Source organism: Lutra lutra, chromosome 8, assembly GCF_902655055.1.
Source record: "Lutra lutra chromosome 8, mLutLut1.2, whole genome shotgun sequence".
Lineage (NCBI taxonomy): Eukaryota > Metazoa > Chordata > Mammalia > Carnivora > Mustelidae > Lutra > Lutra lutra.
In genome coordinates, this window is record NC_062285.1 from 56,256,257 (window position 1) to 56,279,008 (window position 22,752).

The 22,752-nt window shown below is 51.1% G+C and overlaps 2 protein-coding genes across 2 annotated transcripts in view; both read left to right on the forward strand.

Moving 5' to 3' along the window:
- Window positions 1–10,466, forward strand: KRT75 (keratin 75). The gene is made up of 9 exons (XM_047740799.1): window positions 1–569; window positions 1,315–1,529; window positions 2,483–2,543; window positions 2,887–2,982; window positions 3,823–3,987; window positions 5,810–5,935; window positions 6,078–6,298; window positions 7,827–7,861; window positions 9,776–10,466. The coding sequence occupies exons 1-9, from the start codon at window positions 72–74 to the stop codon at window positions 10,015–10,017; spliced, it is 1,659 nt and encodes a 552-aa protein (XP_047596755.1). The 5' UTR covers window positions 1–71; the 3' UTR covers window positions 10,018–10,466.
- A 1,686-nt stretch (window positions 10,467–12,152) lies between these two features.
- LOC125106566 (keratin, type II cuticular Hb5) overlaps window positions 12,153–22,752 on the forward strand; it is a 65,916-nt gene continuing 55,316 nt past the window's right edge. Inside the window, exons 1-7 of the mRNA XM_047740805.1 lie at window positions 12,153–12,632; window positions 14,503–14,711; window positions 17,220–17,280; window positions 18,062–18,157; window positions 20,211–20,375; window positions 21,147–21,272; window positions 22,388–22,608. Coding sequence (XP_047596761.1) covers window positions 12,153–12,632; window positions 14,503–14,711; window positions 17,220–17,280; window positions 18,062–18,157; window positions 20,211–20,375; window positions 21,147–21,272; window positions 22,388–22,608 — 1,358 coding nt within the window. The remainder of the gene's footprint in view (window positions 12,633–14,502; window positions 14,712–17,219; window positions 17,281–18,061; window positions 18,158–20,210; window positions 20,376–21,146; window positions 21,273–22,387; window positions 22,609–22,752) is intronic.

Below are 22,752 nucleotides of genomic sequence, written 5' to 3' on the forward strand. Positions count from 1 at the left end.
TCTTCTCCACCCCCACCCCGGTCACACGTGCCCGTGTCAGGAGCCCTCCTCGCCAGCCTCGCTCAGCCACCATGTCCAGGCAGTCCAGCATCACTTTCCAGACCGGCAGCCGCAGGAGCTTCAGCGCGGCTTCGGCCACCACCCCAGCCGCCGGCCGCTCCCGCTTCAGCTCTGTCTCCGTGGTCCGCTCTGCAGGCAGCAGTGCGGGGCTGGGCAGGATGAGCAGCGCTGGGGCTGGCTTCGGGAGCCGCAGCCTCTACAACCTGGGGGGCACCAGGCGGGTCTCCATTGGGGGGTGCGGCAGCAGCTTTCGAGGTGGCTTTGGTGGCAGGGCCAGCAGTGGGTTTGGGGTCAGCAGTGGATTTGGCTATGGGGGCACAGCCGGAGGAGGCTATGGAGCCTCCGGCTTCCCTGTTTGCCCGCCTGGAGGCATCCAAGAGGTCACCGTCAACCAGAGCCTCCTGACTCCCCTCAACCTGCAAATCGACCCCGCCATCCAGCGGGTGCGGAAAGAGGAGCGGGAGCAGATCAAGACGCTCAACAACAAGTTTGCCTCGTTCATAGACAAGGTGAGCTGGGGGGATGCATGTGTGCCATTGGAGTGGGGTGGCGGGAACGCTTGGAGAGGCCCTCCGCATGGACAGGGAGCAGTAAGGCAATGGCCTCTCTGTGGAAAAACACATCCACTCAACAAGTACCTTGCAAGTGGGGTCACATGGCCCCACGGGACCTTATGGAAAGTTCCTTCATCCTCCCTGGGAGCCACACAGTTGGTCTAGTCAACACCGCGGGAAGAGCTACATTGTTCTCCACGGGAGGAGTTTCTACTGAGCCAACTAGCCTTACTCAGAGCAGGTGTTGTCAAGACACTCAACCCAAGAATAGAGTCTGCCCCTAGAGACCTCTAAGCCCACCACACCAGTTCTATGGAAGGCCTAGAGAACAGTGGGGCAGTGTCAAGGGCTTTCCCATTCTGATTTGGAGTGGTCACTTATATAGTTGACAGATGGATATCAGGTGAAAGGCAGACTTTTCTTCTCTCCCTTATCAGTTGGAGTGTCTGGCACTGCCTCCCCAATTTCTCAAGATTTCATTCTCCCAGGGTACCTGGTTGACTCAGTGGGTTAAAGCCTCTGCCTTCGGCTCAGGTCATGATCCCAGGGTCCTGGGATCCGAGCCCCAAGTCGGGCTCTCTGCTCAGCGGGGAGCCTGCTTCCCCTCCTCTCTCTGCCTGCCTCTCTGCCTACTTGTGATCTCTGTCTGTCAAATAAATAAATAAAATCTTTAAAAAAATTTCATTCTCCCTCCCTCCAGGTGAGGTTTCTGGAGCAGCAGAACAAGGTCTTGGAGACCAAGTGGGAGCTTCTTCAGGAGCAGGGCTCCAAGACGGTGAGGCAGAACCTGGAGCCTTTCTTTGACACCTACATCAATGACCTCCGCCGGCAGCTGGACAGCATCACCACGGAGAGGGGCAGGCTGGATGCTGAGCTGAGGAACATGCAAGACGTTGTGGAAGATTTCAAAGTCAGGTAAGGGGAAGACGGGCTGCTGGCCACACACAGTCATCTCAGGACTCCTTTTTAATAGGACCAGCAAGGTGCAAAGCAGCAAATACCAGTGCCCACAGGGAGGTTTGGAACTTGGAGTCATTATCCCGTGATTGGAAGATAGCATGGCATAGAGTAACAAAGAGACTCGCATCTCACCCGTCGCTATTAACAAGAAGCCTATTCTGACCTGTCCACATGACCACAAAGGGATGTCTGCATCATCTAACATAACATGGCTATTCTGGAAAGCATGATACCATTTCACAGCCAGAATATTCCTTAACTCTGCTGGCACGGGCCCTGTTATTGAGCTGGTGCATTCCCAGTGTAAATGAGGCAATCCTCCTGGGGGAGGCAAAATTTGATTGGCCCTCATCCATGCTGCAGTAGGTGAGGTATCCAATAAAAAGGGTTGTCCCCCCTAACTCCTTAGCTGACTTACCCTTGGTTTCTGAATTAGAGCCACTCTTATTTACTGAAAGCATGCTGATCACACAGCTGCTCTGAGGCTCAGTGAAAAGACCTCACAATCTACCAGGAATGGTTTCCTTCCTGAACAAGCAAAATTTACCCCGCAGTTCTAGCAGCCACTAGAGGCAGGAACATTTTTTAAAGACTGCAATTGTGCATCTAGAAGAAGATGGGAGTTGCATAAGTATGTATTTCTATTCCCATTAGTTCCATGCTCACCTTCTACTCTTACAAAAGGAATAATAAGAAGAAAAAACTGCTGGCAGAAGAAATGATTCCCCTTTTATAGAGGGAGAAATAGAGGTTAAGTGAATCACCCCAAGTCATACACAGGTCAGTGGAAGAGGTGGAAAGGATCTGAGGTCTCTTAACTCTTGCTACACCAGAAATGCTCCTCAGTCGGGGAAGAGTTCAACTGAACCCTTGCTCAACAGCACGCCCCCTCTCCTCTGTGCTTACAGGTACGAGGATGAAATTAACAAGCGCACCGCTGCTGAGAATGAGTTTGTGGCCCTGAAGAAGGTGGGTGGAAATGTCTCTCAAAGGTGAAGATTCGAAACTGAATCTTGGAGTATGCAGTGACTTGACCCTTGAAATGGCACAGAACCCTTCAGAGTATCTGGAGAGCTCAAATCTGCCAAAATGTTCCCTCTGTATTTATGTTCCCCTGACCCTGCTAGGCTTTCTGTTAGCTCAGGAGACTCAAACCCCCAGTTCTCTACAATCACCCACCACAACTCCAAGCCCCAGATCCAGAGTTTACTAAAATCTAACCTGGAGGGGCCAGGGAGGAGTCTGCCCAACTTCTTCAGGACTCACTGCTTGGGCCCGGGTCTCAGAGGAGCGTCCTGTGCTGTTGTTCTAGGATGTGGACTCAGCCTACATGAACAAGGTGGAACTGGAGGCCAAGGTCAACTCTCTGACTGATGAGATCAACTTCTTCCGGATGCTCTTTGAGGCCGTAAGAGCCTGCAAATGTTTTTGTCCCTCCTAGGTCTGCAGCCTGGGAAGAAAAGGATGCTGCAGAGAATGTCATCTTTATGGGGCCTCCATCTAGCATCTTGCCCAAGATGGTCCAAACTGGGGCTTGGGTGGTCATGGGCACCTGGGAGAACTGCTTGCAATCTTGCCACACTAAACCCTACTCCAGCTCTGAGGCTGCTTCCCCCACCCCACGGCAGCAAAGACGGAGTGCTGATTCTTGAATCCCAGATCCCTGGGTAGCATTTCCAAGGAATCAAGACACACCTCTCCCTCTCCTCTCCCAGAAAAGTTCAGAAAAGGCAAGTTACCCCTCAGTTCAGGGTGCTTCTTGCCCTCTGAAGGTGCCTCCTTCTGGGCACTGCCACTCTGAAGGCAGAGACCTGGGTCTTTGAAGGAGAGAAAGAAGTAGGGAACGATGAAGTCACACTGTACAGGGGGAAGCAGGGTCCTAAAACTCACTGTATCCTAAAGAAGGCTTTTATGCTGGCATATGAATCAACATATGTCATATTCAACTCAGTATAATTTGAACCAGAGAACACTGGCTCACCCTTCACACTCAGGGAAAATACACAGGTGGGTGTCTTGAGAAGCTATGCTGGGGCATACACCCTCATCGCACTGATCTGTGACCCGGAAACTTTTCTGGGATTGGCATTGGAGTCCCTAAATGGCTTCAAGTGCCCAGGGAAGGGCTGGAAGAATCCCTCCAAGGGAAGCCAAGAAGGGATTCCTGACCTAGACAGGTAGTTGGTCGTGTGATTTCAAGAACATTTCTTTTTATGCCTTGGTGATGCTGAATTTTCTGGCTCTACAGGAGCTATCCCAGATGCAGACCCAGGTCAGTGACACGTCTGTGGTCCTGTCCATGGACAACAACCGCAGCCTGGACCTGGACAGCATCATCGCCGAGGTCAAGGCCCAATACGAGGACATCGCCAACCGTAGCCGGGCCGAGGCTGAGTCCTGGTACCAGACCAAGGTGAGTGTAGGCACCTCTGTGACAGGTTCTGGGACTAGTGTTATCTGAAGCCCCGAATAATCATTTAACTATTAGCCATGAGCATCAGGGAATATAGGAGCATTTCTGTTTCTTTCAACATGGCAGAAGTGTCCAGTGCTATGAAAAGTCAACTTGAAATGGGTGTGGAAACCCAACCATACCCCCTACCATATGGTCAGGCAATGTTGGGTGCTCAGGTCAGCCCTTGTCCCCATATCACTTATGATCTGGTTGGGCCTGGGTGAGACTCCAAAACAACCAAGAAAGAGTCACAGAGCTATTTCTAAATGGCTTATTTATTCAATACACTTGTGTCAAGCAGCATTGCGGAGTTGTAAATAAATAAGCTGCAAACAGTTTATTTTTGATTAATAAAAAGCTTCCAAGAAGAGGTGGGTCTTCCTTGCATTTGGAAGCATCCAGGGACAATAGATGGCCAAGGACGGGGGAGGCATTTAAGGGAGAATAAGCAATCCTGCGGGGGCCAGAAGATAGAAATGAGGACTTTGCTGAGGAAAAGACTCTATCAAAAAAAGGGGCATTGGGATGACCATTGAGAGCTACTGTCCAAAGTCACAGATGGCCAGAAGAAGGTTTGGCATTGGAGGTTGTAGGGACTGGATAGTCCAATCCATGAGATCACCTCTCTGCCCAATGCAGACCCCTCTCAGGGCCAGCTGTTCACCTACATGTGGCTTCCATCTTTTGCCCTGCTGTGCACACTGCCTTAGTCCCTACCACTGCAACATGGTAGGAAGGAAGAGGGTATCAGGTCCTGGGGTGCACAATGCAGAGGGACATCCCCCCTAGAGGCAGAGGCAGATGGTGAATGGAGGAGAGATGTGCCTAAGTTGAAATTTATAGTGGTTGAGATTTACAGTGAACATTTCCTTTTGTTGGTAGGGCCTGTTGTTCCCTTAAACCACGTGTATCTAGAAATGGAGCAGCTGGGCCACCCAGCACTTTCAAAGCCAGACAGATCTTCACTTGGGCAGAGGCTCTTCTTCCCTGGGAAATGTGTGGGCTGGAGACAGGGGCGTTTGTTTCTCCTAAATGAGTGCATCCTGGATATGCCCCACTAGGTAGAGAGCTCCCTCAGATGGGGGATCCTGTTACAAAGTCTTCAGAACTGTGCCCCCTTCAGCCTGGCTCCATCCAACACCCCCAACACTGACGTCTAGAGAGCTACCAAAATTCATGGTCACATGGGTCTGGATGTATGTCCCGTGACGGGGATCCCTAAAGGACACTAACCAAGTCACCTTTTCTCCCCCACTCCCACCTGCCCAGAGCTCACCATGCTTCTTCCTGCCCCAGGGTCTTCACACAGACTATCTCCCCGATCTGGAATGTTTTCTCCCCAGCCTATCACTTAGATCACTCCTTCCCACCCTTCAGCACACAGCTCGAACACCTCTATCTCTGGAAGGACTTCCCTGAGCTCCTCCCCACAACTCCATATTTGGGTCAGATTCCTTTGTTACACTACCCATTCATTTCCTAAGGGACATTCATCCTAGTTTGGAACTGTAAATTCAATAATATTTCATTAACATCTATTTCCCCCAATAAACTGTAAGCATGGGTCTGATGATGCTGTCCGTGATACTCCCAAAGCCTGGCACGTGCCTGGCAGGTAGGTGGGGCTAAGAAATACCACCAAAATGACTGAGCAAGGGAGTGCGTGAATGATCAGCGAATGGTTGGGCCTGCGGGTGGCCCTGAGGGCCAGGCTGTGCACATGGAGAGTACCCAGCCCAGGTGTTTGACAAGGGGACTCACTCTGCTCTGATTCCATCAGTACGAGGAGCTGCAGGTCACAGCCGGCCGGCATGGCGATGATCTTCGCAACACCAAACAAGAGATCTCTGAGATGAACCGGGTGATCCAGAGGCTGAGAGCCGAGATCGACAGCGTCAAGAAACAGGTAGAGTTTTGGCAGGGCCAAGAGCTCCTTGCACACTCATTTCTCCCGGGTCATCCTGCCATGCTTCTAGGACTCCTACCCAAGAAGCACCACACCTCCAGGGGTTGTCAGTTAGGCTCGTGGCTTCCTCCTTTTCTTATAGTGTTCCAGCCTGCAAACGGCCATCGCTGACGCAGAACAGCGTGGAGAGCTAGCCCTCAAGGATGCCCGAGCCAAGCTAGTGGACCTAGAGGAGGCCCTGCAGAAGGCCAAGCAGGACATGGCCCGGCTGCTGCGCGAGTACCAGGAGCTCATGAACGTCAAGTTGGCCCTGGACGTGGAGATCGCCACCTACCGCAAGCTGCTGGAGGGCGAGGAGTGCAGGTGAGGACAGATGCACCACCTCTGTTGCAGCTGCGCAAGCATGCCTAAGGGCTCAGGTTGCTATGGCCCCCTCTTCTCCTGGAATGCAGACAGAACTGGGCTATGAGAAAGAAAAAAAAAAAAAAAGAACTAAAATAAGCAGGTGCAATTTCTTTCCAGGTTAGTAACTCATTATCAAATGCCATTATTTGAAGCACAACTGCTTTTCACACCCCATAAAAATCTAGCATCTGATCAGGTCCTAAGTAATAAAATTCTATCAAAGGAGAAATTGTGTTATGCAGCAGGTCTGGTATGAGAATAAACTGTCCCAGGATTTGGGCAGACAGGCCTACCACCAACTTGCTACGTAACCTCAGGAAAGCCAGTGTCCTTTCTCTGGTCCTCAGATTCTTTGTGATGGAATAAAGAGGCAAATCATCTGATCCCCAAAGTTCAGTGTTCTGCCGATTACAGCTGTGTGACCGAGGGCAAATTACTTTACTTTTCTGTTCCTCACGTATGAAATGGGGCTAACCATGGTTTCCATCCTATATGTTATTAAGAGTGTTAAAATAAGGGGCACCTGGGTGGCTCAGTGGGTTAAGCCTCTGCCTTCGGCTCAGGTCATGATCCCAGGGTCCTGGGATGGAGCCCCGAGTCGGGCTCTCTGCTCAGTGGGAAGCCTGCTTCCTCCTCTCTCTCTGTCTGTCTCTCTGCCTACTTGTGATCTCTTTCTGTCAAATAAATGGATAAAATCTTTTAAAAAAAAGTGTTAAAATAAGGGAATACACATGAAGTCCTTAGAACATTTCACGATCCATAACAAGTGTCAAAAAATGCTAGTGATCATTCAGTTTTGTGGCCAAAGATATGGGCTTTGGAGCAAAGGGAGTCTGGCTTCAAATCTAGCTTTGTGAACACGGGCAATTAATTCACCTCTCTGAGCTTCGGTTTCCCCATCCACCAAATGGAGGTAGCGACACCTACTGAATGGGGTCATGAAGAGAATTAAGTGGCATAATGTGGGTAACAGGTATGTAGTCCTTTTTAATGTTCTAAGTATGTGTTTATGCATGAAGGCCAGCTCTATCCTTAGCATGCGAAAGCAAAATTACTCTGGTTGCTACAATAATGGGCTGATTATTGTTATTGTTATGTTTATGACTCAGTCTCCTCTGCACACCTCTAATCACCCCAGGCACTGCCCCATGCCTGACAACGGTCCATTGTTGAGAGGGAAATCTTATTCCTTAAGGAGCCCTGCCTTTCCAGCCCACTCTAGTGTATGATTCCCTTTCATTTCCTCCAGGTGTCTACCTAGTTTGAACCCCTCAAAAAAAAAAATGTGTTTCTGAGATTATAGGTTTTCCTCCAGATTGTTATTTTTAATACTACTACTATTTAAATTATTTCAACCTCCACTCACAGCTGCAATAAAAATAATAGAGGGTTTTTCAATGTGCTTCATTACAAAAATGTGATTTTAAATGCCCATGAGCTGCTGGACGTAATAGTAACATTCCTTCTCCCTCTTCCCCCTGATCAGGCTGAGCGGAGAGGGCGTTTCTCCTGTTAACATCTGTGAGTATGACGTCCTCTGTGTCAGTTCACATGCATGTGGTTGGGGCAGGGAGGTGGCATCACGGGGGAGGGCAGAGGGCATGCACAAGACATCGGAGGGGACCCCCCTCAGACAGGGTTCATTTTGAGGTTTGAGGTCTTGAATTCTTTAAAAGGAGAGCCATATTAGGAGTCTTTTTCATTCTTTCTTTTTAATTTTTTTAGGAGAGAGTCTTTAATGTCCCACTTCTTACCTCTTTGCAAGGGACAGAGCACCAAAGGGAGGGTGAGCAGAGGTTTTCTGTGACCCCTCTGCATGGGTTTAGACCCTCAGGTTCCGCCCCCCACTTCCCAGGACCCCACCCCTTTCTCACTGGAGGTGGAAGTCTAGATCAGACAAGAGCATTCACTACAGAGAGGATTTAGGAAAGCTTGCTGTGCCCTCAGCCTGTGGAGGGAGCCTCCACGCTGGGCCGAAGGGCATGGCCAGGAAGGCCACACCTTCCGGGAATGGTGTGGGGAGAAGCCCTGCCGCTCTAGTTTACAGAGTATAACAGTAAAACCAGGTTTTTCCAGGCAGCAAGAGCACATAGGACAGGGCTGGTGGGTGCAGCTGCTCGGGAAGGGAGAGGTGGTAGTAAGCTGGTGCAAGCCCATGCCACTAAGGGTGGAGGTCACTCACAGAGCTCACTGCTGGCATCACGAGGCCGACTGGGATGACTTTTCCAGCTTGCATCCTACAAGTGAGTTTGGTATTCCTGAATCAGGATTCACAAAACCAAAGATTATGTCAACTGATGACTCTAGAAGGCAGAGCTCTCTAAACTACCCAGCTGTCCTCCTTCACTGATATCCTTGTCTAGTGGCTCCCGAGACCCTTCAGAGCTAATTTTGGGGATGGCTGCTGTAAGTTCTAACATTCCTTTTCTCTTGAAAGCGCATGAAAGTCTGTGTTTGTTATCCAGGGCTGCCGAATTGCAGTACCACAAACTGGGGGGCTTCAGATAAGAGAAATGTACTGTGTCATGCTTCTGGAGAGTTCTCGGTGCTCCCTGCCCTGCATCATGCTGATCTCTGGCTCTGTGATCGCATGGCCCTTTCCCTATGTGTCTGTCTTCACGTGGACGTCCTTCCTCTTCTTATAAGGACACGAGTTCTATTGGGTAGGGCCCTCCCTAATGATTGTATCTTAACTGGATTCCATCTGCAAGATCCCATTGCCAAATAAGGTTGCATTCGCAGGTACTGGAAGTGAGGAATTCAACCTTTTTTTTTTTTTTTTTGGAGGACACAGTTCATTCTGTAACCATCCATTTTTATTTCAGTTTCCCTTCTGAAGAGCCCAGTGTAGGGATTGCATGTTGAAGGTGATGCATGGTTATAAGAGCTAGAAAAAGAGCAGGTTGGGGAGCGGGGAGAATGGGAGCAGAGTTGGCTGGCCAGTGGGTCATCTGTCACTTGGTCTAGCAAGATTACTCCAGCTCCATTCTGGGATTCAGGGTGCAGAGGCTGGGGACACCGAGGGAAATGTGTACGTGCCCCCCGGAAAGAAGAGAGAAGCCAGAGCCAGGCCCACAGAAGGAGAAGGGGACAGAGTGGCAGGGGAGTGTGAAGGGATCAAAGGGAAAGGCATGTGGAATAGAATCGCTTCCTGAATGTAAGAAGTCTCCATTAAGTTCTGAAAGGAACAGCTAGGCGCCAAGTAGCAGAGAGGAAGCAGGAAGCCATTCCAGACAGAAGAGTGGCCCAGGGAAGACCAGGCTGAGCACAGACAAGAGCTCCCACTAAGTGGGCGGGAAGCCTGGAAGGAGGCAAAACTCTGCCTGACCAGACAACCACATCCTCACCCCCACAGACATAGGGGCACGGGCCCTGACACTCCAGGTCTCTTCTCTCCTGCCCTGGGTCTTGACTCTCTCTCTTCTCTTCTGGCAGCTGTGGTCACCTCCACTGTTTCCAGCGGCTACGGCGGCGGCGGCGGCAGCCTTGGAGGCGGAAGTCTGGGTCTCAGTGGGGGCAGCGGCTACTCCTTCACCACCAGCGCTGGGCACAACCTGGGCTCAGGCCTGGGCAGCTCCAGCTTCAGCGCCAGTAGCAGCCGGGGCCTCGGGAACAGTGGCTCCAGTGTCAAGTTTGTCTCTACCACATCCTCCAGCCGGAAGAGCTACAAGCATTAAAAGCAGCCACCCCACTCCCCCACCCCTGCCCTGAAGCCTGCCCACTTGCTGACCTGGCCTGTCTATACTCACAGACACGATACCTGGGTCCTTCTCCTTCTTCTCCCCGGCCCATCTGTGCTGCCAGGAAGCAAGCCTGGCGTCCTGGCTAAACCCCATTCCCCACCTTAAGCTAGCCTCTGCCCTCCTGACAGTCCCCAGAGTGCCCCCCCACCGGCCTCTCTGTGCCAATGCCCTCCCTCTCTCAACATTTACATATGGCTTATCTTGCGGAGACCACCCCCCTTCAACTTCTCCTTCTTCCTCCCCACCTTCCAGATGCAAAGATGGGGAATGGGTGTTTCCCAGGCCATCTCAATGCCAGGTTGGCAGCCCACCTGTCCCACGATGCTTATAAGCTGCCTGCTGGGAGTGAGAGCTCTCTCTCTTCCCTCCCGGGGATGTGTCTATTAAATGCATGTGTAATATGTTTGGTGTCCAGCCCTCTGTCTGGCGTGGTTATGCAGCACAGAACGCTTCTCCTCCTCCTCAGGCCACAAAGAGAGCCCAGGGCACATCAGATCTTCCTCACTTCGCTCAGAATGAAGAATGCTGGGCTGGGGAGATGGAGGGATGGAGGGAGGCCGACTGCCAGCCAGACTCCAGGCTGGTGTTTCTGCCCACTTCCTCCTGCCTCTTGTTGGAATGCCTTCTTTGAGAAGCCCGAGCCCCTGGGCAGCTCTGTCTGTCCTCCCAACTCTGTATGTCATTCAGGGCGATACCATCCCCTCCCAAACACAGACAGTTTTCTAAGGACACTGACGTAGGGTGGGCAGCCCAGCCCTTCTCCAGCAAAGGGGCTGATTGTTCCCTGACAGCTTCAAACTTGCAGAACTGAGCAAAGAAATAACAGGCCAGGAGAGGAGTTAAAAGTCAGCCCTGGAGGCAATGCTTTCAGCAAGCAGAGGAGCCACTGAGACCCATAATTGCAGGGGGCAGTGAGGCATCCAGGAAGCTCCCACATTCCTGAGTTTACAGTCTCCAGAACCCCTCCCATAAGGCAAGAGCCTGGCATCACCTGGACTGGGGACCGCTCACGTGGGTTTAGAAGAAGTGGGCTCAGCGCTCAGGACCTGGTAGGAACCAGAAACTAGGACCAGGACTCTGAACCATAACCAACCAGATGCCATGCAGGAAGCTAAGTGACAGGTGGGGAGAGGCCATGAACAGAGAGAAGATGAGTATAAAACCAGGGGCTAAAGGCTGGGAGGGGTGGCAAGAAGGAGAGAATTGAAACAGTGGGTAATCATTAAATGTCCCTGGTCCCCCGGGACAAGAGGAATAGAAGGGATAGGAATTTTGAGAAAAATCCTGAGTCTGCCACCCTCGACAAACCACATCTCCTCCACCAGCATCAGGTGCAAAGATCCTGTGGTCAGACCACTGCACCCTAACATCAGCCCAGCACCCACTAGCCGTGCGATCGCGGCCAAGTCTCACAACAACTCTATGCCTCAGTAGCTTCATGAGCAAAACAAGAGTAATAATAGCTACCCCATGGTGCTGCATGAAGATTAAATGAGAAGACAGGTGAAAAGCAGCTACCTATCACAGCTGCTCAATAAACGTTGGCAACTATTACTCTCCTCCTTACCCTCACCAAGTCATTATGTGAATCGAATGACATAATGCTTGCAGCTGACCTGCCTCATGGTCTGGCAAAGACTGAGTCCTCAGTAAATGAGGTTTCTCTTCTTTTCCCAGCAACAGGAAGGGCATAATCCAGTACTTGGGTTCAGAGTCCAAGACCTAGGAATCCAAAGAGAGGAACAGCTTAGAAAGGGAGTGCCTGCCGTGTGAGCCTGAGAACCTGGGCGGGCAGAGGGTCAGGACCCACGCCTGCCCCAGGCCCGAATCCCCAGGCCTGGTCCTGTCCTGGGTAGGGTGTTCCCCGTGATGATTAGGGGGCAGGAAAATGGGTGCTGGCCAGACATGCCATTGAGGTGAACTCAACAGAGTGGTCTTTGATCTTCTCCGGCCAAGCCCAGTTCTTGAAAGGGATAAAAGTCAAGGAGAGTCTGGGACAGCTAGACTTGGAAGGTTCCTCATCCCTTTGACACTTGTGCTCCTCTGACTCTCTGACACCAGCTCCCACCATGACCCAACGATCTTCTGTCACCATCAAGTCAGGAGGCACTCGGAACTTCAGTGCTTCCTCGGCCAGCCTCCTCCCAGGCTGCCGGCCAAGCTTCAGCTCTGTCTCTGTGTCCCAGGGTGGGAAGAGCTTCGGGGGCAGCTGTGTGGGTGGCTTCGGGACGAGGAGCCTCCACAGCTTCGGGGGTAGCAAAAGAATCTCCATCAGTGGAGGCTACCGCTGTAGCCGGGCCAGTGGTGGAGGTGCCGGCTATGGGCTGGGGCTCGGAGGCATGGGCTACAGGGCCGGGGGAGCCTTCGGCGGGTATGGATTTGGAGGCGGGATGATGTCTGGCTCTGGGGGCATCCAGGAGGTCACTGTCAACCAAAGCCTCCTGACCCCCCTCCACCTGGAGATCGATCCCTCCCTCCAGCGGGTGCGAAAGGAGGAAAGGGAGCAGATCAAGACCCTCAACAACAAGTTCGCCTCCTTCATTGACAAGGTGAGAGGCAAGTGGGATCCCCACCAGAAAAGCAGCAGGTGATTGGGGTATCTCTACTTTCTGTGCTTTTCTTTTTTTTTTTTTTTTTTTAATTTTTCTGTGCTTTTCTGAGGTCACCTGGGACTTGCCCAGGACCTGTAATCCTGGGGGCTTGGAAAACTGCTGACTTGGTGAAAGAAGGAGTGGTTTCCCACCTTGTTGAGGTGGGAGCAGAAAAATGTTCATCTCCACACTCCAGAGCTGTCTGACCTACTGCAAGGCCATTGCTCTTTTGATGGATAATGAATGTGTACTCAAGTCAGACAGCAAAAAGGGATCATTTTGAAGGCAAAGGAATGAAGGAATGAAAGGTTATGAGAAGCGTGCTGGGGTCACTTTTTCCTGCAGTTAATAGGGGCAAGTCCTCCTGTGGTGACTTCCCTGGTGACTTGGGTATGTCGGGGAAGCTGAGTGGTTGACAAGGGGCCGGCTTTCCCACTTTTCTTCTAGTGAGAGCTGACCTGTGACGTCAGCCCTGAGGATGCCCTGTGGAATGACCTTGTCCTCCTAGGGATTTCCCCAGGTCTGGGAAGAGAAGCTTTTCTCTTCTGTTCTGCCACTGGTTCCCCCGTGAGCTTGTTGCTTTGTCTGGGAAGAACAAATTCAATGATATCACTTGTTCTGGCTCCATATATGAGACGTGGAAAGAAGAGTGCTAGACTCTTCCAACCTAGATTCTAGTGCTAGGAGAACATCCCCTAACTTCTTGGGCCTTGGTTGGGTTGGACAGATAGACTCCACGGTGACTCTGCAGTTCTAACAGGCTATGGAATGTCTCATCCATATCTATGAATATGCCAGTCTAACCAAAGGGACCATTGAGCAACGGGTTCTTCCATTTGATCACCCATGTCACCCCACTTGGCCTGGTATTTGCACCGACAGATGTGAGGTTTCCAGGAGACTGACTCTGAGAGGAAAAGGCAGGCTCTCCTTTGCTTGGTTCATCTGGAAGGGATGTGGGGAAAAGGAGAAGTGATAGCAAGGGACTTGAGACCGGGATTACCCCTCTTCTTTTAACAACAGAGAAGAAAGGTGGGCAGGGCAAGAGGGGCATTTGTTAAAGGCCCTCTGGAGGCACACTGCCATCTCCAAAGTTATGGAGGCTCCTTCATTGCTTCATTCGGAGGCTGTGTGTCATTCCAAGGGACCCCAAAAGAAAGACTTTGCATAAGGAGAAAGGCTTTGCATACTCCCAAGGCTGCCTCCCAGATGCAGGAGCAGATAGATGAGTACAACTCAAGCAAACCAGACTAGTAGCACAAGACCACAAGGGACCCAAGAGAGCAGAGGATGCTTCTTAGGTCACACAGCAGGCCAAAGACATGGCTGGCATTGTGGCCAGGTCCCCCAGTGCAACTTTAGAGTGACTCATTTCGGCATTCCTGGACTGTATGGACAACTGAGTCCAGGTTCTAGATCTAGAGAAATCACGTGGGAAAAGAAATGGACAGACTAAATTTTCTGCCAAGAACCTCTTACCCATTTAATGGGAATCAAAATCCCACCCAGCCAGATGACGGTGGAGTGTTTTTTCCATCAGCATTGCTTGGTGGATGCAGATGGTTTCTAGCCCCTCTGGTCCCGGTCCTCCTTACTTCTCCCACCTCCTACTTAAGCCACTGCCTGTCTCCCAGGCCCATTTCATCCACATTTGTGTGGTTCTCTACGTTCCAGGCTCCTTCCAGAATGACGACAAGGGGGAGACTGCCACCTGGGCTCCAAGCTCCTAGAGGGCCTCCTTGCATTGTTGGGGGGCCCTGTGTCGCAGAGCCCTCTGGGAGGCTGCTGCAGGGCAGCCATCATGGTCTCTCCCCTCCGGTCTGGGCAGGTGCGGTTCCTGGAGCAGCAGAACAAGGTCCTGGAGACCAAATGGAGCCTCCTGCAGGAGCATAAAACCACCAGGGCCAACATCGAGCCCATGTTTGAAGCCTACATCAGCAACCTGAGACGGCAGCTGGACTGCCTGGGTGGCGAGCGGACACGGCTGGAGACGGAGTTGAAGAACATGCAGGATGTGGTGGAAGACTTTAAGAACAAGTGAGTAGACGCTCAGCCAGCTCCGGCAAGGGCCCTGCCCCGAGGGTCCTGGGGAGGTCCTGCTCTCTGAAAGTGTCCAGTCTAGTGGGGCAGTGGGATGCACATTCAGGGCAGCGAGGCAGAATCAGATAAAGAACTGGGACCCTGTGGTCAAGAACAATGAGGCTTTGGGGAGAGGTGAGGCTAGAGATGATGATGACCTGCACGGGCACCAAGAGTGGGTTTTGCACAACCACCGTGTGAACTCTGCAGATGGGGGCAGTGAGGCTTGGAGACAGCCCCTGACTTAGCCAACGTTGTGCAGGTGGCAACTCATGAGTTCAGAATCAAACCCATAGACTCTCACTCTCACATCTGTTCAACTCAGCCCCATTGCTAACTCACATGAGGGCACACACTCATCCCAGCCTTGGCCAAGGCCAGGAACAAAGCAAAAGGAGACAGATTTGCTGCCTTCTCTGCGGAACCACACACACACCCAGCCCACTAAACATGATGGCATGTTTTGCCTATAGATTCAAGCAGCTTCTTACTTCTGTTGTTTTAATTTATGTCTAATGCTCTTGGTCGAAACAAAATAAGGGAGTTGATAAGGAGTTTTGGTTATAGTTTGTATAATGTAATGAGAATTCAGGTCTGAGATTAATTTAAATGGTAGCCACCACACACCTGTGGCTGTTTAAATTTTAATTAATTAAAATTAAATAAAACTTAAACGTTAGTTCCTCAGTCACGCTAGCCCCATTTCAAGGGCTCAGTTGCTACATGTGTCTGATGGGGCCCAGACTGGATATAGATATAGAACATTTCCGTTGCTGCAGGAAGTTCTATTGGGCAGCACTATGGAATCTTGGCTCCACTACTTACTAATTGAATGACCTCAGACTCCCTGAACCCTAGTTCCCTTGTCTGTTAAAGAGCATATTAATAGTGTCCACCCTGTAGGGGTTGAGAATATTATATCAAAATTTGCATGTGAAATACTTGGTAGGGTGTCCAGTGCCTAGTAATTTTTTAAATAAGTGTTAGCTATTTTTATTATAGGGATGACTGTGTATTTAATGATGCAGACACAGGCAAGAGAAACAAGTGGAGATGGATAATTTATAATATGTATGCAACATGGAGTAACAGTGTTTCAGTCTAAGAAGTCTTCCTGGAGGAAGAGACTTAACACTCAAGGTGGAGAAAGACAGAGGCACCAGGGAGGACTATGGGGGGATCAGTTGAAGAGTATGTCCTGGTTAATGGACAGTGATATTCCTGGGGCAGAGACCTTAAAAGACCCATGCAGGGGGAGGGACTGTGAGACAGAAAACACAGAAGGTGAGGACAGTTACATGGAGTTGGGGGAGGAGAAGATTCAGATTTTATTAAAAGGCAGCACAAGGAAACAATAAGGAAAACCACATCTGCTCTGGAGAAAAAACAGTACTGAAGATTCAGTGGCAGGAAACAGCTTTTCTCAATCCTACTGGACAGTGGAGGCAACACAATATACTTAGTGCATATACTTAAATATACACTATGTATATAAACCACATATACTTAGTATATATACCACATATACTTAGTGTGGGGTAGTACTTGGTGGTTTAAAAAATAATAATAACAAGCCATTCAGAGGTGAAAAAGAGCCTCTGAAAGGTTAAGCGACCTGACCCAGTTTACTCTGCTGGGAGGAAGAAGAGACAAAGCCCAAATCCCAACCACCCAGAGCTGCTAAGAGGGTAGGACTCGTTGATGCTTAGGAGGGTTGGGGAGGAAATGGGTCACCTAGAGCAGAAGGGAAGCTTCCTTCCCAGAGCTCAGTGAGCAAAAGTGCACCTCCTCATGCCCCTAGGGGGCAGGAGGGGAGAAGGGCTGCTGTCTAGGGGCAAATTAAAGAATGAGAAGCCTGGGCAGAGGGGGAGGGAGGACCCCTATTAGCCTGAGGATGGTTCCCTCTCTATGGTTCGGTTTAGCTAAGACCAGAGCCGCAAGACAATGTGAGGGTACCACGGGGTGCAGGAGCCAGCCAAGGCCTGGGACTGTCTGCCTCGGGCCAGACCACTCCTGTGTTCCTTCCTTCTGTTTGGCTTGGGGTAACACCAGGGGAAAAAGGAAGGCTGCTGGCCCCCTTATGGGGACATCAGCACTCTATGGAGCAAAGCCTTGAGAAAGACAACCTCAGAAGGAATGAGGGTGGTTCTGCTTTACTGTTGTTTTAGGCTTGAGTTGTATTTGGACAGAAGTGGTTGTGTGATTGATGGGGCATGGGGGAACACATGTACAGTTGCTCACTTTCCATGGTTTTCCTGGAGACCCACACCGCCTACCCCCCCCATGGCCCCCACTGTTGGACCTCACTCCCAGAAACCTACTCCTAACACCCATCTGCTTTTTTGTATTGATTTATGATTGGCCTACAATAGGAGATTCATTTCAGGTGTCCAACATACTGATTCCATATTTTTATATATTATACAATTATACAATTGACAATCCACTTCTTGATCCTTCCCACAGGTATGAGGAAGAAATCAACAGACGTACAGTGGCAGAGAATGAGTTTGTGGTGCTCAAGAAGGTGAGGTGACAGAGTTGCTCCCTCCTGGCTCCCAGGCCCAAGGAGCCCCTTCTGGGAGTGACGCCACTGAAGCCAGCGGCCTGGCACCTTTTAATTCATGTAGTTGATCTTTGAAGCAGGTTTTACTCTAGAAGTGCAAAAACTCAGGCTCAGGGAGGTTAAGTAAGTGGCCCAAGTTTACCCAGAAAATCAGAAGTGAGTCACGATCTGGGACTCCAGAGTCCAGGCTATAAATCATGACACCAACCTCTCCCCACGTGGAGTCCCTGCAGGAAGAAATGAGCAAAATGGGCCCTGTGCTGAGCTAAGGCTCAGTCAGGCTCAGAAGGACAGGGGCAGGACAGGGAATGGCTCCATGGAGTGGTGGGCCTTCCTACTGAGCAGGGTCAGGCAGAGGGAGGGGAGAGCAGCTGGGGAGGGAGAACGGAGCAGCCCTGTGTGCAGCCTAGGAAGGGGCTGAGAGTGTGAGGAGGAGGGCCCGGGGAGAGGCTGGGAGAACCCAGGGGCAGCCGAAACCCAGGGACCCAGGATGGTATTGACCTCACCAGTGCAGGTGACCTAAGATCTGTCCATGTAACACGAGCTAGGGAGCAGGTGAGCATTCCCTGACAGCCCTGGTCCCCACGTGGTCTTCGCCTCCTTGCAAGTTCCACTCCAAAGCCTGGAACAGAGAAATGCTCTCATCCCTGGGCGCTGACGTTCTCCAGCCTAGCTCTCAGCCAGATGGGCTGGCTGCCGCACCTGGGTTGGGCCTCAGAGTGATAGCATGTTCTGTGCCCAGGATGTGGACGCTGCCTACATGAACAAGGTGGAGCTGGAGGCCAAGGTGGATGCCTTGATGGATGAAATCAACTTCCTGAGAGCTTTCTATGATGCGGTAAGCAGTGTCAGGGGCTGGGGGCCTAGGCTGGGCACACAGGCTGCCGGCTCCTTCCCTCGTCTCCTCTCTGCTCCCCACCCTGTCCCCAGGTTGGAATTCATGGAGCATATGCTGTTTTCCCTACCAAGGAACAAAATGGGTTTCCCTAGAGCAGCTGGGGGGTCAGGCAAGATATTCACCTTGACCACTTGGACCATGCATGTGCTATTGGTTAGGCAAAAAACAAAGCAAAACAAAACAACAACAACAAAAACAACAAAACAAAACAAAAAACTCCTGTTGATGAATTGCACGTGCTTTCCAGAGACATCGCTGGGCATCCTGGCTCACCCAAACCCAGCACAAATTTACCAGATACTCTTCGTAGAGCGGCTGCAGAATGATGCCATTTCACAAACCAAGTGGCAATTAGTGAACCCTCGGGTGCTTTTAAAAGCACCAAGGGCAGATGTCCAGCTCTCCTGAAGACATGTATCATTTGCAACTCCATATGCCAGATACTGTCCTTGGGGCCGCAGGGGCAGTGCTGAGCAGATACAACAAAGTCCCTAAGTTCTTAGAGCTTCTATTACAGTGGAGCAGCACAGAGAGGATGGGATAACTATGCCATTTCAGGCATAGTTGGGCTGATGGAGAGAAACAGGGAACGGTGACAGCCAGGAGGTGGGTGACAGCTGACAAGAAACAGGAAGAAATGAGGATTCAGGAATGCCAGGAGAAGGCCAAGGTGGCTGGAGGAGAGTGGTCAAGATGGGGTGAGAGGTGCATTGTGTGCCCCCTAGTAGGCCTGATAAGGACAGGTGATATGCCCATGCATGGTGTATGTTTGGGGCCCAACAGAAGTGGGTTATGTTCCGGGAGCAGGAGCATGGGCTCCATGGCTTTGGATAGGTGCAGTAATCACCCTGCCACCCACATAGGGACAAAAAAAAAAAAGGCATCATTTTTCTCTGCTTGTTCACTACAATGCTGACAGCTGTAAGCATGTGGGCTGAGACAACCCCCCAACTTAGGCTAGGTCAGCTACCAGGAAAACTATGTAGGAAAAACACATTGCAAAACAACAACAAAATAATAATTGCTTGAAGCAGGGAATGCATGAACCAATCCTTAATAAACAAAGGAAAGGAATATTTTTACTTAGATTTGTGCTGTGGACCAGGGATTCTCAAGTTTTAAAGTGCGTCAGAATCTTCTAGACCACGTGTTAAAATACCAGTTCTGATTCGGTGAATCTAGGGTAGGAGCCAAAATATCACCCTTCTAACGAGTTCCAGGTAATGCTATTGCTGTTGCTGGTCTCAGGATCCAGCAACCTTAGTGGTGGAACCGATACCTTAGATGATTCTGGAAAGTGATCAATAACAAATAATTTGTGGTTTAATCTTTCAAAAGCAGTGTTATGTAGACATGAATTGGTTTAATCCTTGCAGAAAGCATGTGAAACAGTGCTAGGATCAGCCCCCCTGAGACTCAGAGAAGTGATCTAACCCAGACTCCAATGCTTTGCTCTGGTGCCCTTTCTGCTGTCTTGAGCTGATTTCCATTTCCCATCCCTGAGGAACAGGGAGGAGCCAAGTTGGGAAACAGGATTGAGGTACAGCAGAGCTTTCTGGTTCCTCGTAGCTCAGTTTTCTGTCACAAGAGGATTTCTTTATTTGGTGTGAAAGGTTGTGTTTTCTCAGAACCTGAGACAGCCCAGCACTGACAGGTCACAGCAAGGTGCGCTCCCTTGATAGCGGCAGTGACTGCTGGAGGATGCCGGCTAGAGTTCCCTGTGTGGCTGCTCCCCACATGCAGATGAGCTGATGATCAAGTCCGGGTGTAAATTCAGTGATCTCCCTAATGTCCTTCCCAGCCCTTTGGGCCAATACAGAGGACTGTACCCCAACAGTGCAAGTGAGGTCCTTGACACCAATGTCTGTTTCCTGGGCCTGGCCACTGTCTCCCAATACACACACACACACACACACACACACACACACACACACACACACAAACACACAAACATACACCCTGCTTCAGCTGTTTTGTTTGGCCCCCAACACAGGAGCTGGCTCAGCTTCAGGCCCAGATCTCAGAAACCTCCGTGGTCCTGTCCATGGACAACAACCGCAAGCTGGACCTGGACAGCATCATCTCTGAGGTCAAGGCCCAGTACGAGGATATTGCCAACCGTAGCCGGGCTGAGGCCGAGTCCTGGTACCAGACCAAGGTGAGGTGTCAAGGTCAAGTCCATGGAAGTCTTAGAGAACTGGGATTTCAAGGGCAAATTAGGTAAGAGCCTTGTCCTGTCAGGTGTCCTGTTCAGATGGGGTCAAAGGGATATGAGTTCAGCCTGAGTTTACCCTCTGTCAGAAGCACCTCTTGGGCAGCACCATCAGGATCCCGGGGCAGCAACCAGATGAGGTAGGAGGTGGTCAGTCCTCTGCAAGGGGGAGGATGGACACACCTGAAATGCCCTATAGAGTCCAGCAAGGGACAGCTAGACAGCACCAGCCAGCAGGACCCAGAGAGGGAAGGTAGGAACTAGAGCAAGGCTCAGCCTCCTGGATCCGGAGAAGGGAGGTACAGCGGGCAGTGGCTGAGGGGCTGGGAGCAAAGGGTCGACATGGGCTACACAATGAGATTTTCAGATTAGAGAAAACTCTCTGAGCAGGGGAGCCACAAATATGAAAGAGCTTAAAAATCAGAGAGTGAAAAGCACCCCTGTGTGCTGCTGAGCTCATGAGGAAAAGATAACCTGATACAGAGGGGGAAGGATGAGAGACCAGACACAGGGCTGGTCCAGCTGTGGGGTAGGGTCAGTGGGCATGGAGGGGGCAGAGCCGAGAGACAGTGCAGATGGAATCTGATGGAAGGCAGCAGTGGGGACAAAGGTAGGCACTTCCAAGCAGCACCCTAGAAGACTGTCGGGCCCTGGGAAGCCACAGCCATCTTGCCTCTGGCCTGACCACGCACTCCCCACCCCACCACGTCCCTCCAGTACGAGGAGCTGCAGCGGTCTGCCGGCCGGCATGGGGATGACCTCCGCACCACCAAGATGGAGATCTCCGAGCTGAACCGCGTGATGCAGAGGCTGCGCTCTGAGATTGATAACCTGAAGAAGCAGGTAGGGCTGAGCTCCCAGCAGACATCCCACCCGTGCCCCTGCCCACTGGCGGACCTGGGCCTGGTCCCAATGCAGCCCATGCAGAAAGAAACCTCCCCAGATGAGGGACCATCCAGGATTGTGACTGTGCTGTCTCCCGCCCTACCAGGGAGGTCAGGACGTTCTTTCTGAGATCTGCCCATCAGTTGCTCCTCAACAGAAGGGTCTGCCCTCTGTTGACATACAAGGGACATACAAGGCAAAACTATGCAGAGAAGTGCAGCATCAGAAAGGGCCATCCCCCCCAAAATCATTTTCTCCCTTATGGTTAAGTCTCAAATTATCCAAGGAGGACAGAAATTAATCTTTTATTTATTTATTTATTTATTTATTTATCTTTATTTCACAGAGAGAGAGAGATCACAAGTAGGCAGAGAGGCAGGCAGAGGGAGAGGGGGAAGCAGGCTCCCTGCTGAGCAGAGAGCCGGATACGGGACTCGATCCCAGGACCCTGAGATCATGACCTGAGCTGAAGTCAGAGGCTTAACCCATGAGCCACCCAGGTGCCCTGATTAATCTTATTTTTTTTTAAGATTTTATTTATTTATTTGACAGAGAGTAATCACAAGTAGGCAGAGAGGCAGGCAGAGAGAGGGAGGGAAGCAGGCTCCCCGCTGAGCAGAAAGCCCGATGCGGGGCTCGAACCCAGGACCTGGGATCATGACCTGAGCCGAAGGCAGCGGCTTAACCCACTGAGCCACCCAGGCGCCCCGTGATTAATCTTATTTTTAAAGATGATGAAACTCGGGCGCCTGGGTGGCTCAGTGGGTTAAGCCGCTGCCTTCGGCTCAGGTCATGATCTCAGGGTCCTGGGATCGAGCCCCGCATCGGGCTCTCTGCTCAGCGGGGAGCCTGCTTCCCTCCCTCTCTCTCTCTCTCTGCCTGCCTCTCTGTCTACTGTGATCTCTCTCTGTCAAATAAATAAATAAAATCTTTTAAAAAAAAAAAGATGATGAAACTCCAAGTTCCTTTGCATAAATCCATTTCAGGAAATTTTCCCATATGTTTAACCTTAAATGCACATCTTACTCCATTCTCTGGAGGCGACCTTACAAACTCCCCTGTGCCCCTGGCAGTGTGCCACTCTCCAGAACGCCATTGCCGATGCTGAGCAGCGCGGGGAGCTGGCCCTCAAAGACGCCAAGAACAAGCTGGCTGAACTGGAGGACGCCCTGCAGAAGGCCAAGCAGGACATGGCCCGGCAGCTGCGCGAGTACCAGGAGCTCATGAACGTCAAGCTGGCCCTGGACATCGAGATCGCCACCTACCGCAAGCTGCTGGAGGGCGAGGAGTGCAGGTGGGGGGCTTTCCCCGACCATGGCTGCTCAAGAACCTTGGCTCCCACCGTGGCTCAAACAGATGTCACAGACACCAAGAGCCCCAGTGTCAGGCCCCAGAAGAAATTCCAAAGGCAGAAACAGAGTTAAGATGCAGCCTTTCC